The 15,035-nt window shown below is 43.9% G+C and overlaps 2 protein-coding genes across 3 annotated transcripts; one reads left to right on the top strand and one right to left on the bottom strand.

Annotated features, from left to right (window-relative positions):
* The first annotated feature begins 4,215 nt into the window (after window positions 1-4,215).
* Window positions 4,216-6,963, top strand: Dic61B (Dynein intermediate chain at 61B). Its single transcript, XM_017173209.3, has 5 exons — window positions 4,216-4,568; window positions 4,623-4,844; window positions 4,907-6,363; window positions 6,429-6,641; window positions 6,701-6,963. The coding sequence occupies exons 1-5, from the start codon at window positions 4,362-4,364 to the stop codon at window positions 6,909-6,911; spliced, it is 2,310 nt and encodes a 769-aa protein (XP_017028698.1). The 5' UTR covers window positions 4,216-4,361; the 3' UTR covers window positions 6,912-6,963.
* A 6,432-nt stretch (window positions 6,964-13,395) lies between these two features.
* On the bottom strand, window positions 13,396-15,027 carry LOC108079129 (saccharopine dehydrogenase-like oxidoreductase). 2 transcript variants are annotated; one of them, XM_070285730.1, is made up of 2 exons: window positions 14,903-15,027; window positions 13,396-14,833 (listed from the first exon to the last, which is right to left on the bottom strand). In XM_070285730.1, the coding sequence occupies exon 2, from the start codon at window positions 14,784-14,786 to the stop codon at window positions 13,494-13,496; it is 1,293 nt and encodes a 430-aa protein (XP_070141831.1). In that variant the 5' UTR covers window positions 14,787-14,833; window positions 14,903-15,027; the 3' UTR covers window positions 13,396-13,493. The 2 variants fall into 2 exon arrangements, with proteins under 2 accessions (XP_070141831.1, XP_017028866.1); XM_017173377.2 differs by having other exon boundaries at window positions 14,907-14,998.
* Window positions 15,028-15,035: the final 8 nt, after the last annotated feature.

The raw sequence follows: 15,035 nt of genomic DNA, 5'->3' as shown, positions 1-15,035 counted from the left end.
GCACGTACACGTAAATTCTTCACTTTTTTCCGCCGCTTTCCACTTTCTTCGTTTGTTTATTCTTCTCTCTTTTCAGCAGTGGAAAGGCCTTTCCATACGGTCTTTCTGTACATTTTCTTTCGTTGTTTTTTAACTGCTGGCAGAGCCAACGATTTATGCATAATTTTCATAGCCAATGTCAGAGTCGCAGTCAGAGCTCATAATTTGAATGCGACAGCAGAAATATGTTGGCGCCACCAGCACGGACTGGCTAGTGCAGTGCAATGCCTCGCTCTTGGCAGTAACTGGTGGCCACCGCTGCTCACGGGTCTCCACTTCGATTCCCAGCCGCCGGACGAGGCACTCCTAGACACAGCTAAAAGCATTTTTGGCTTGCCGCGCCAATTGCCATTGGAATAAATTCATAAATCAGCCAAAGCGCCACTCGCCACTCACAAAATCCTCCATGGAACACAATCCTCCAATGAACAAACATAGTTGTAACAATAAAACGTGCAGCTCGAACATTTAAATTGTTTGGATAAAAAGTGGATGAAGCGAGGGGCAGGAGGAGCACTAGAGGGGACGTAAAATATATTTACGACTGACAAGATACAGTCAACACGGAATATATGTAGATATCACAACTTGAAGTCATATGTATAGCTTAGGGTATTTTAGATTTTGTCAACAAAATAGGTTTGGGTTTTAATACCGAAGAAATCCAAATTAATTTATTTAAGAGAAGATACGATAAAAATATTCAATAAAAATTGTTATGGAAATATGAAAAACCTTTTGAAAACAAAACCAAAAAAATAAATACTTCCAAGCTTAAGAAATAGTCTACAATCTGGTAAATATCTAAGTAGTTTCTTCTAATAAAAAAAGAATCTTAATATGGTTTATCCCATAAACACAAGACACCAATAACCAACCTCTGGTAAAGTTTCTTGCTCCGAGCTTATCTCCCTATACTCAGGAGTCTCATATCATAAATAGCCTTTGCCTTTTCATCCTTTGTCCCCTCTTTCTTCGCAGGACAACAAACTTAAATTGCGCACATCTTTTGCCTGCTCCGGAAAGGTTGATTAACCCCTCGAGATACGAGATGCTGTCGAGCAAAACAAACGGTGGAAGCCAGAAGGACAACCTCAGGATAACTCAAATGGGAGAGAAGCTGGCAGCTCTGTGCTCTCGCAGATAAATTCAGCAGAGAGCGCTGCTGACAAGCAACGTGAGACCGAGAGGTGTGGAGCGTACGTTGGTTGTTTCGGGTGGGTGGTGGAACAACCCCCCCGTGCCAAGTCGAATTGCGGGCAAGTTCAGAGGCAAGGACATTGAAAAATCGAAGTTAAAGAATAAAAAATAAAATCGAAAGCGAGCAGCCACCCCTGCGAAGATGCGGGATAAGTCAAGACAAGACTCTCCTAGGCAAAAGTCAAAAGGAGTCTTGGGTTTTTCGATAAACCAAGAGCCTGCTGCTCCTCCTCGCCGAGTGGCCAATACATTATACAGTCTAGAGAGCCCCGACTCGGCTCCACTTCATCAACTTCAGATAGTTCGAAGCATCTCTGGGATCACCCCAGTGGCAGCACTTCTACTCCCAACAGCACTCCCACTCCCAACCCCATGCAAATTATGTTTCGCATCAGGGAGCATCTGATGAATGACGTGACTCGCACAGAAGCCACCACCGCGTCGCGCCGCGCTGCGCCGGACGCCCCTCGTCTCTCCACGGGAATCAGGCAGTCAGCAGAAGCCGTAGGTAGCGGTTGCCAGTTGCCAGTTGCCAGTTGCCAGTTGCGAGTCGGGAGTCAGATCCCGACTTTTGTTCACGTCACGACTCGACCGATGCTCCCTCTTGGCGGTGTTTACATAACACGGCACAGGGCGCGCGTCCTCGTCCACGTCCTCTCTTCACGCATGCGGCCTCCTCCTCGGGAGGCACAGCCTCCACCTGTACTGGACGGGACCCAGCAGCCGGCGTGGCTCGGCTCGGTTCGGTTAGCCGGCGAAACAGTGGTCGCACTTACGTTACTACGCACTCTGCGTAGCCCACAATAGCGGTGTGTATCCGCATCTACATTGTAACAAGCTTTCGTATCTGTATCTGTATCTGACCACATAACCGAGGTTGGTTCAATGAGTTTGGAAGAAGATGCTGGGGCAGACTGAGCAAGGATTAGAAGTAAGAGTTGTAAATAAAAGTCTTATCTAGGGGAAAGAACGGAAAACTTGCTAAAATGTGCTAAAACTGATAAATCCGGCCATAAACTCTTCTTTATAGAGATTATAGATAATCATCAGAGGCAACTTTCTGATCAATGTATCAAAAAGAACAGCATTTACCTCACAAAGAAACAATAAAAAATAAATTAAGATTAACACTGTATTTTGCTGATAAATGCAAAACCGTACGGGAAACAAAGGTATTTCTTGGTAAACACAATCAGTAGAATGTAAAAAACTTTCAGAAGATTGCAGTTAATAAGCTCGGGCTTAAAAAAAAACATTTTATAGAACAAAAATAACTGCTATCTTATCACAAGAACCCTGAGATTCCTTTGAAATATCCCAATCAGTAGAATGTAAAAAACGTTCAGAAAAAATAAGCTTCTGAGTAAAAAAATCCCCAATTCCCCTTAAAAATATACCAACATCTTTGATTATTTACCAGAATTCTCTATTCAACCCTAACTTTCCTCCCACTACCCCTTCGAGTCCACCTCGCATAACAGTCAATGGACACACGCCGCCCATCCATATCCATTATCCATTCCATGTCGACTGGAGTTAACCTTCCAATTAGCGTCACGTTGGCCTGGACTTGTGTGTACACTTACCTGCGCACTTTTCACCCGGTGCAGAGTGCCGCCCGTGATGACGCCCGCCGTGGTTGCCTTGGCGTGCATGGCCACTGAATTTATGACGTACTGCGTCGGCTGTTGCTGCTGCTGTAAGACCGAAGTCGTTTGGATTTGCGGTTTGGGCAGCGCCTTGCCAGATGCTGCCGGCGGTATCTGTGTCTGTGTCTGGGCTCTGCTTGCAGTGCTCCTAATTGAGTTTTCTGGTACTCGGTTTTCACTTGTTTGGCACTCCATTGATGGCTCCATAATTAGGCCCGCTGCTGCTCCTATTGATGCTGATGTTGCAATTTATCTCATGTGAGAACGGGCAGAAAAACACGAATCTCAACTAAACCAAAACAACATTCAAGCAGGGAGAGTGAACGGACGCGAAAGAACGAGCTTTGGTGGCGACTGGGCGGCTGACGGGTTCAACTGTAACTGATTCGCACTTGCAACAACAACCTGCGGCCGGGCGCCGTCCTTCAGGGGGTGGTTTGCTCCTTCGCATCCTCCTCCTCGCCCAAGTGTTAACTTTATCTGGCTTTTATCTGGCGAGAGCAGGCGCAGCATGGAGAGAGAGAGAGAATGAACCAAGCAGTGGAGAGACGTAGCAGGAGCTACCGTCAGGGCCAGGGGCACGTGCTGCTCCTGATAAGGAGGAGCATACGGAATGGCGGAAGAGCTGCTCGGGTTTAATTAAAAATTATTAATGGAATGGCGGCGAATATGTTTCCCCAATTAGTTGTTTCATTTGCAGCATTTCAATTAAAAAATATTATTAGCAAAAGTTACTTAAATGTGCAACTATTTCTTTTAATTTAAATAATACTAGAAAGGAAGCTAACTTCGGGAAGTCGTAGTTTGTATACCCATAGAGTTGGAGCAGTATATACATATATACATATATAGTAGTATCAGGGGACCATAATCTATCATAACTAAGCCAAAAATGCATTAATCTCAAATCGGAAAGCATTTCTGAGTTAGTTTTTATTAGGTTAACAATCTGCATACTGAATTAAATATTAAAAAACATTCAAATTTTTTGAAATTTTAACGATGTAACCCCTTATCAAATTTTGAAAAAAATTTAAAAAAATTTTATTTTTATTTTTATTGGCTAAATCAACTCGCCTGTTAATGCTGATCAATAATATATATGATTTATGGGGTCGGAAATGATTCCTCCACACCATTACTAGCTTCTGACTGAAATTGTAAACTAATAATTATTCAACAACTTTATTATTAAAATTAAATAATAAGAATTCATTCGAATATGCTTTAAGATTCTTATATTGTCTTGAAATAACACTTTCTATTTATCAAAACAGATGTATTATTCGCTATTTGAACAACATAACATCCTGAAACACTTCTATAAACTTTTAGTAAGAAACTCAGCCACCAATGAAATTATCGCTTTTTTAGATGGAAATTCAAACATCTCAAAAAAAACATTAAAGACTCTTATAACTTTCCTCTTGTACCACCAAAGCCCTTTGAAAACTTTTCAAAATCGCAATTAACATGTCCATAACCCGTGTCCGAAATACTGCCTCTTTCTTCAAGGCGAATGAAGACTCCCGACGGAGCAACTTAGATGCCGACAAAAAGAAGTCGGTGCAGGTCAACCAGCTTTTTTCCGATCTCGGGAGAGCTTCGAAGAAGAAGGACGCCGTCCACTACTACCATGTGGAGACGCTCAACGATGTGGAGTACCGAGCACAGATCAAGGTGAGCACTTAGAGTCGGCTCAGAGGTAATGACTGTGATAATCTGCTGCCACAGGTGATGGAGGAGGTGAACGGCGAGAAGGTGGACATGACGCCCAAGCCGATAACGAACGATGCAATAGTCGAGCAGTTCATGAAGTTCAATCTGAACGTCCTCCACCAAATAACCAATTTCACAACAATGCTGTCTAGGAGCACCATAAGATCCCGCACGCGGTCCAGTATGAGGGCAGGAATCGGTGGCAACAAACAATCCATCGATGACATTATGAACGGGGTGAGCCTACTAGGATATCTCATCTTCCATCCATTTCCCACTTATGCCATTATTTCCCCAAGATCATATTCGAGACGATCAACTTTGACCCCTACCACGTGTTGGAAAACGCCAGCAACCCGTACGAACCGAAGCCCTACAAGAAGTCCTTCGTGAAGGTCACTCTACGCAAGTCCGTGTTCTTTGAGCTGCACAGTCAGTCACAGACGACGGCGGCCAAGGGCACGCCCGAGGGCGAGGAGACGGAGCGGGACAACCGAGCCTATGATTATCTCACGATCGGCAAGGGCAAGGTCCGGCGTCGCTCCGACAACGATGCCCAGACGGACACGGTTCTGTTTGTGTCGCGGGCGGTGAACACCATATTGCTGACCAGCGCCACCGTCAGCTCTTACGTGTCCAACTTCGAGATGTACGACACGCTGAACAACATCTCCAGGGATGTGAATGTCTCGCATATGGCCTCGCTGAAGGATATGCCATCGACACCGACGGTGCCAGACGACCTGGTCATGGAGGAGGAATTCGAGGAGGAGGAGGTCATGGCCGAAAAGGACAAGATCACGGCCCAGACAGAGCGACTGCTGAAGAGCCCTGAGTTTCGCAACGCCATCATGTACGTGGGTCGAACGCTGTCGAGCAATATGTACGAGGAGGGGATGCGACGCTTCCGCAACTTCGACCAAGTGGACCGCACCAATACGGAGGCCGAGTATAACTACTCGATGAGCCTGCTCTTCCGACTGGTGCCGGAGCCCAGTAAGGGCGAGCGCAAGGCCGTCAGCGACATTGACTTTTGTCGCAGCAACGGCGATATTCTGGCCGTGGCTTACGGCCTGTACTCCTTCTCCTCGCAGTACGTGCCCGCCTCGGGCAGCGTCTTCGTTTGGAGCATCAAGAACCCGAGCGAACCGGAGCGAGCCTACTACTACAATGTCCCCGTGACGGCCATCAGCTTCTCGCCCTTCCTGCCCAGCCTGCTGGCCATCGGTCTGTACGACGGCAGCGTCGAGGTGCGGGACATAAGCAGCCTGCAGGACACGCCCGTGGCTGTCTCTCAGCGCGCTACCTCGCCCGGCAGCACTCCGGTGGTGGCCATTCGTTGGCTCAAGCAGGTGGATGACAATGACAATGACGAGAATGGGGAGATTGATCCCTTTCTCAGCCTATCGCAGGACGGATCGGTGACCCGTTTCCGCATTATTAAGAGCCCCTTCCTGCTGGGCTTCACCCAGATGGTCCTGGAGCGCGTCGAAGGCCATCCCGAAGGCATCTTTGTCCATCCCCACTCACGGATACGCTGCGAGTCGAATCGACATCCACAGGGCCTGAGCATCACCACACATCCGCTGCACAAGGATATCTACTATGTGCTCACGGACGAGGGCTGCATCCACAAGTGTTCGATCAACTACCAGCACCAGTACCTCGAGGTCCTGCGCTGCCATGACGGCGGTGTCACAGTGATGGAGTTCTCGCCGTGGTCGCCCAAGCTATTCCTCACCTGCGGCAACGACTGGTGGGTATCGTGTATCTATCAGATCCAAGTTTCCCAATAGGCAAGGGAATACCTCCTCCCCTTAGGTGTGTGCGCGTCTGGATTGATGGAATTACACGGCCACTGCTGGAGCTACAGGACGACATGACGCCGGTGCATTGGGCCAGGTGGAGCCCCACACACTCCACCATCATTGTGGCGGTGAACCGCGAGACGGCCAGCATGTGGGACTTCCGGCGCAACCTGCTGCGCCCCATGTCCAAGCACAAGATGGACTCCTCCTTCAACACGGTGGCGCAGTAAGTGGGCCACCCGGACTTGGATTCTTCCTATGCCTAATGCTCTCTCTTCTCTTCAGATTTTCCCACTGCGGTCGTACCCTGGTCATTGGCAACGAGCGCGGGAACACCCTCTTCAGTGCCATCAACGACATGCCCTTTCCACCCCACTTTCAGTATGACGAGTTGGAGAAGGCCCTCTATAAGGCCATTGGCAGCGACCACGAGCTGGCCATGGAGCTCAAGAGCGTCGGTTTCTTCGGTTATCCCGATAAGAAAGCTGTTTTCTAGGTTTTAAGTTGAGGTTTTGTTGTGCGAAAAGCAAATAGATGATGAATATAAATTTGGGAGTTTTAATTTAAATTTATTAAAAGGAATTTTTTATTAATTTTAACAAAATTCAGGGACCAAAAGGTCGACTGATCTCCAACCATATACATTCCACAACAAATTGTATTTGGAACAGTTAGGTAAAGGTTATTGTTGTTGCCCAATACAAGAAATAGTTAAAAACAAGAAAGGAAGTTAACTTCGGCACGCCGAAGTTTGTATACCCTTGCAGATTGGTTTTAATGTTTATATTATAGTTTTAAATGCTGAGTACACTCACTATACAAAGTTTCATTACATTTTACCTATACTTATTATTTTTACAGTTTGACAGTTTCAGTTTTACATTCTATTTTATACATTTACCGATCGCTTCTATGGCAGCTATATGATATAGTTGTCCGATTTTTATAAAATTTATACCAAAATTCTAGAATAATAAAAAAAAGCTCATATCTGAGAGTAGATAAACATACGTTGAAAAAAAACGAAGTTATAATTTTTATACCCTTGCAGGTTATTTTATTTCCAGTCCGAAGTCATTTTCGACCCCATAAACCATATATATTCTTGATCAGCATTAGCAGGCACATCTTTCTGGCTAAGTCCGGAAGAAAAAAATTTTTAATCAATTTTTTCAAAATTTTAAAAGGGGTTACATCATTAAAATTCTCAAAATTTGATAAAATTTTCAATTTCTACCTAAGTATGTAGATTTGTAAACCTTATAAAAACTAACATAACGCCGCTTTCCGAATGCAAATTAAGGCATTTTTGACAGAGTTATGCCTTTTTTAGTTTTTAATTTTCTGTTTTTCTCATTTCAATTACAGACTTTCCATCGTCATTGCCATCGCCATCGCTCCTAGTCATCAGGACCACCCACCCCGGACAAGAACCAAGGGAAAGGACCAACGACACACACAAAAGGATGGTGGATAAGGGATGGGAATGGAGGTACAGGGATCAGGAATCAGGGATAAAGAGAGAGCACCGCCAGTCAGGTCTGCCGGCTACTTTTACAACAACAGCAACGAAAATATTTTAATTTTAAAATACTTTATTTTATTCTTTGTTAATGAACCTAAATAAAAACAATGAAATACATTATTTAATATTATTTTGTTTTATTTTATTTTGCCGCTTTAAAATGCGTTTTCCTAATTATTCTTTTATTTTCCTGCCAAATTTGAATGTGAATTTAACTGCCAAATTTGAATTTGAATTTAACGACGATCATTTTCAGTGTGACCAGGTGCAGTTGTAAAATAACACCTAAATTTGGATTAAAAAGGTTTGAGTCTCCGCTTACTTGCGCCTGCTCCTAAATGGTTTGAAACTTGGACTTTTTATAACAGTTTATACCAGTTTTCAGATGCTTGCTGCTGATTTCTGTTCGCCTGTTACCCCAGTTTGGAAAGCGGCCAATTTGAATGAAAAGTTTTGCTCACTTCCATCAGTGATGCTCACTTCCATCAGTGATGCTCATCAGGCTATATTTCAATATTGGGGGCAATAAAGTCTTCCTTAATGGCAGTGATGCTCATCTGGCTATATTGCAATATTGGGAGGCTATAAAATCAGACTTTGCATCAGTGATGCTCATGTAGCAATTTTTGCCGTATTGGGAGGCAATATATCAGGCTTAATGGCAGTGATGCTCATCTAGCTATATTTCTTTATTGGGACAATCATCACTGATGGAAGTGAGCATCACTGATGTAAGTGAGCATCACTGATGGAAGTGAGCATCACTGATGAAAGTGAGCATCACTGATGGAAGTGATCATCACTGATGGAAGTGATCATCACTGATGGAAGTGAGCATCACTGATGGAAGTGAGCATCACTGATGGAAGTGAGCATCACTGATGGAAGTGAGCATCACTGATGGAAGTGAGCATCACTGATGGAAGTGAGCATCACTGATGGAAGTGAGCATCACTGATGGAAGTGAGCATCACTGATGGATGTGAGCATCACTGATGGAAGTGAGCATCACTGATGGAAGTGAGCATCACTGATGGAAGTGAGCATCACTGATGGAAGTGAGCATCACTGATGGAAGTGAGCATCACTGATGGAAGTGAGCATCACTGATGGAAGTGAGCATCACTGCTGGAAGTGAGCATCACTGATGGAAGTGAGCATCACTGATGGAAGTGAGCAAAACTTTTCATTCAAATTGGCCGCTTTCCAAACTGAGGTAACAGGCGAACAGAAACCAGCAGCAAGCAACTGAAAACTGGTATAAACTGTTATAAAAACATTTGGGCAAAAATAATAATTGGTATAAACTCTTATATTTCATTTTATGCATTTATACCTATTTGTTGCCGACAACAACAGCTTATGGCAACAACAACCTTTTAACAACAACATCCCTACAGCAGCCCATCCAAATTTCCGAACATTTCCATGCAAATTGCCCGTTTCCCAAATTGGGGTAACAGGCGAACAGAAATCAGCAGCAAGCATCTGAAAACTGGTATAAACTGTTATAAAAAGTCCAAGTTTCAAACCATTTAGGAGCCGGCGCAAGTACGCGGAGACTCAAACCTTTTGAATCCAAATTTAGGTGTTATTTTACAACTGCACCTGGTCACACTGAAACTGATCGTCGTTAAATTCAAATTCAAATTTGGCAGTTAAATTCACATTCAAATTTGGCAGGAAAATAAAAGAATAATTAGGAAAACGCCTTTTAAAGCGGCAAAATAAAATAAAACAAAATAATATTAAATAATGTATTTCATTGTTTTTAGTTAGGTTCATTAACAAAGAATAAAATAAAGTATTTTAAAATTAAAATATTTTCGTTGCTGTTGTTGTAAAAGTAGCCGGCAGACCTGACTGGCGGTGCTCTCTCTTTATCCCTGATTCCTGATCCCTGTTCCTCCATTCCCATTCCTTATCCACCATCCTTTTGTGTGTGTCGTTGGTCCTTTCCCTTGGTTCTTGTCCGGGGTGGGTGGTCCTGATGACTAGGAGCGATGGCGATGGCAATGACGATGGAAAGTCTGTAATTGAAATGAGAAAAACAGAAAATTAAAAACTAAAGAAGGCATAACTCTGTCAAAAATGCCTTAATTTGCATTCGGAAAGCGGCGTTATGTTAGTTTTTATAAGGTTTACAAATCTACATACTTAGTTAGAAATTGAAAATTTTATCAAATTTTGAGAATTTTAATGATGTAACCCCTTTTAAAATTTTGAAAAAATTGATTAAAAATTTTTTTCTTCCGGACTTAGCCAGAAAGATGTGCCTGCTAATGCTGATCAAGAATATATATGGTTAATGGGGTCGGAAATGACTCCTTCAATGCGTAATGAGTTTCGGACTGGAAATAAAATAACCTGCAAGGGTATAAGGATACTAGGACTTGGACTTGGCCTGACATTGCCGCATAGAATGGGGCGATAATGAAACACTGGCAAACCGAAGCTGCACATCCCTTTTAAAATTCCCGCCGCTCGATTTCGATCACACGGACGCATGCGCAACCGTATGGCAATTGCTTTGTTGCCTCTTCCCCCGTTTAGTTTATTAAATACAAGCACCCAGTTTAAAGGTTAAATTTTCCATGAAGAGTAAAAGTAATCTGCTTCTGAGCTTTTATGGAATCATACAAGACATTCTTTTCCCTATTTTACTTTAATAACTTTTTCCTTCTCAAATTAGATTAAGATACGATGAAAAACAACGAAGGTATAATTTTGTTCGATTAATTTCCCGATCGTTCCTATGGCAGCTATAAGATATAGTGGTCCGATTTTCATAAAATTTTTACCAAAATTCTGGAATAATATAAAATGGCTATATCTCAAAAATGATGGAATAATATTGAAAAACAGCCAAGTTATAATTTTTTTCTACAAATATATCAAACATTTGTATGTCACCTATATGATATAGTCTTCCGATCCGGCCCATTCCGACATATATAGCAGTGAGAGTATATAGAAGACTATATGCAAAGTTTCATTCAGATAGCTTTAAAACTGAGGGACTAGTTTGCGTAGAAACGGACAGACGGACAGACGGACATGGCTAGATCGACTCGGCTATTGATGCTGATCGAGAATATATATACTTTATAGGGTCGGAAAGGTCTCCTTCAATGCGTTGCAAACTTCTGACTGAAATTATAATACCCTGAAAGGGTAAAGGTAAATAAAAAGAGAATGCAGCTAAATAGATGAGGAAAACTACTCTTATATCAAGAGCAATTAGAACCGAACCATGTGCTCTGAGCAAAACAATAAAACCTCTTCGACTCCAACAAGAAATATGATTGAAAACCTTGTCCCTTAAAGCTAAGAGTTTGTTTTCACTTCCTTCCTTCGACCGAACTTGGCTATACATTTCTCAGAAATTAAATCTCTACAAAAAAAAGGGGTTCATCGACATAGAAGCCACTCCGCAGAGCTCACAGACAGACCGGCGAAATGTGCAAACTTCAGCTATCCCCAGAGCGGGGCATAACGGATTGTTTTGTTGCCTCATCAGTTATGGCGCGTTCAAAGCGATCGAATGACAGAGGAGACTGGGAGATAGGGAGATGGGGAGGTTTTCCCTGAGATGACAAGGTAACTCGATGCCTCCGATACCTGTATGTATGCCTGAGCGGAACAGAACAGAACACGCCGTTTAAAGAGTTTTTCAGCTTAGACCAGATCAGCTCCAGCGTGTGTCAACGATGGTGGTCAGCGCGGATAGGGGCCCCGAGGGAGGGCCAGGGACAGTGGTCAGCGGGGTGTTAGGTAACAAATAAACACTTGTGCACACATTAGCAGGAGAAAGAGGAGAATAGAGAGAATATTTATTAAATAACCATAAAGAGAGGCCGATCAAAGGTGGCCGTAAGATGCTACAGTTCCAGACTCTTTACGAGAACGAGGAGCCAACAAAGGGCCAACTAATAAATGTCACAATTTGAGGATCGTAAATAAACGGAGACCACCGCCATTCGGGGGCCGTAAATTACACAGCACATTCCTGGCTTCTCCCGACCGACTCTCGCGAGACCACGAAACAATCCCTAAGCGAAGGAGTATAAAGCAGAAACTGAGGCACCGCTGGATGTCATCATCAGTGGCGCGATCCTTCGGCCAGGCCAACATTAATTGCTGGGAAACAATCTCTGGCCCGCCGTTGATGTCGCATTTAATGAACATTTAATTGCAAATCACATGTGCGCCAAGCAATGTCGTCCCCAGGAGGCGGCGGAAGGGAAAATCCGAAGTGCTATTAGTACAGGGAGACAGACAAACGAGGCAGCAGAAGCTGCAGCTTCTATCGAGAAAGCAAGCAATGACAACAAAACAGAGTGGTGGCTCACAACATTTGCTGAGATTTACTTGCTACTTAAATCGGGGCATGGTAGCCTTAAAAATATGCAATAAACTTACCCCAAACACAGCTCAGCACGTGCTCCATATGCTAGATTCTTCCGGCATCTTATCCTGGTTCAAAAACTATGTACAATCTCCTGTACATCTTGTGTATCTTGTGTCCGTTGGCACTGGACAGTTTTCCTACCGCCATGTGGTTTCCGTATCCATTGAAAAGCGTATCCAAGGTATCGAGCACCGGTGTTAATGGGACAGGGATAGAAATGAGGCAGCACAAGCTGCAGGTTCTGTCGAAGAAGCGTCGTGAATGTCAGTATAAAGTGGCGGTTCATAACAATTGTTGAGTTTTATATGCTAATTAAATCGGTAGCCTTAAAAACATGCAATAAACTCACCCAAAAACAAGCTACTTTGGTTCACTGCTAATATGCTCTAGTGCCTCAAAAAGTTCCATGGGCTTGGAAAAGTTTTCCGCGTCCAATTCGTGGACACCACTACCGTCATGTGGTTTCCGAATCTATCCAAATGTGTATCCAAAGAAAAGGTCATCTTTTTTGATCCAAAAAGTGCGTTAATTTCACAAGAAGCCAAATTTTGCAAACTTGTTCACTGCAATAGCGGCCATTCACTGCTTAGCGATGTGAGAAGACCTCGATATATAATTTAGTTTCAATATTGTTTATTAAAAATACAGCAGCAGTTGCATAAAATTAATAATAGCAAATAAAATAGCAAATAAATAATTTTGAAAAATTTATTTTGTAATTTTCAACTCGTGGTGAATATTATTTGCAAGCTGGTTGAAAAAGCAACATATTTTGGTTTGCGTCCGGACTTTTATCCAAGTTCCCAATCGTATAACAGAAATTGTGAAACTGGTTGAACTAATCCGGACTTGTATAGATTTATTTGAATTTTCAGTTAGATTTATAAAAATTATACATAATATTAACAAAAAAAATAACCCGACTTAAAAATTGAAACTTTCGTGAATAGGCCACAAAGTTCCAACACCACTTGAAGCTGTCGAAAGGTTAACAATTACAGTTCCCCGGAACTTTGAAACCATCACATATTATATACAAACAACTAGAGTGATTATCAACAGTGCTGGCAAATTTAATTAGTGCTTACATATGCAAAACAAACCAAACCCCTTTTAGGTAAATTCCATATAGGGTTAAAATCTCACTTATTGGCTAGAATCTCGAACTTCATGCCATGTTCGTGTTTTTCCAGCTCGCTTATGAGGCTGGTTTTAGAGAAGGCGGCAGCAGGGGCCAGAACGCCGCCATTATTTGGCATTTTGTCCGACTCGCGCAAGATGGTCAAGGCCGTGGAGAGCAGTGCCACACAGGTGGCTCCATATCCGGGATTCATTCCCGAAACTCTAACCATTAGCGTCTTTGTTGGGGGCTCCGTGTATTGGTCTGAACTCTCGGCCAAACGGTCGCCTTTGGGCCAGCCAACGGCCTTGAACGTCATCCTGAAATATGTACGCTCCATAGAGTCCTCACTGGGTCCGGAGCGCGAGGCAAGTCCTCCAGAAAACAAGCCGGGGTACTTCAGCAGCAGCGTACGACCAATTTGAAACTTTGACATCAGTCCAAATATGCTTGCGAAGAGGATCACAACGCCGGCTGCTATCCAGGAGGGGAATCCCACGTAGGCCTGCATCTGGACGGGCCTCTTTTTATCCTGCTCGTATAGGAAACGCTGCGATCTCATCACCACCGATCGGTCGGAGCCAGGGAATGGCAGGCACACCTTGTTCACTTCGGTGGAGCGGAACACCAATGGCCTGGGCTTAAGGACGGGGAAAAACTTGGGCAGTCTCACTGGAAATAGCTGCTGCCGAATGCCACGCAACTCGTCCGAATGGGCCAGGCCATACACAGCACTTTCCCACGTTCCGTAGTTCAGGCCAGCGCTGCCTCCGCCACTGCCGCCCTCCTTGAGTCCACTTTCCAAAAAGGTTTCTACGGAGTTGACGGTTCCGTCAAAGTTCTTCTCCGCAAAGATGACGCCCAAGTCGGCAGGAATGGAATCAAAACCACAGGCGCTCACCACGTACACTCCTTTCTCCTTGGCCCTCGAGTCGTACTTTAACTGCATGGTCTCCATGTACTGGGGCTCGCCACTTACGTCCACATGGTGAGTGCCAGCTTCTATGCAGGCACTTAAAACTTTCTCGCCATGGAAGCGATAAGGTCCTGCGGTGTTTACCACGATCTTGGCCCTGCGGGCCATTTCCAGCAGGGAAGCCTCATCGTTGACGTCAGCTATGAAGATGGGCACCTGGGAGAGATCCTTCTTGGCCTTGTCACCCATTTGCTTGAGCACCGACTCTAGCTTTTCGCGGCTCCTGCCAGCTATTCCCCATTTCAGGCCATTGAGCACGGTGACAGCTTCGAAGACGGTGTATTTTCCAGTGAAGCCGCTGGCTCCAAAGATAATCACGTCCAGTCGATCGGCAGACATTTCGTACGAGTTCGTTATCTGATTTTACCGGCCGGATGTGGCTGTCTCTATTTAAAAATATGACAATTGTTGTTGTACTTAAACTTTTGACGTTCTTCCTCTAAGGTCCTACTTACTTACTTCCGTGTTGGGTGGCGGGTGGTTCAAGTGTGAGAGAAGAATAAAACAATTTTTGCAAATTACAATTGTACAAAGTCGAAGCTGCAATTAGAGAAGGGACAACGCAAGTATCGAATTGTCGTGCTGGAC

Source organism: Drosophila kikkawai, chromosome 3L (genome assembly GCF_030179895.1).
Source record: "Drosophila kikkawai strain 14028-0561.14 chromosome 3L, DkikHiC1v2, whole genome shotgun sequence".
NCBI lineage: Eukaryota > Metazoa > Arthropoda > Insecta > Diptera > Drosophilidae > Drosophila > Drosophila kikkawai.
The sequence above is the reverse complement of the archived record's forward strand: the minus strand, read 5'-3'. Positions and strand labels throughout refer to the sequence as shown.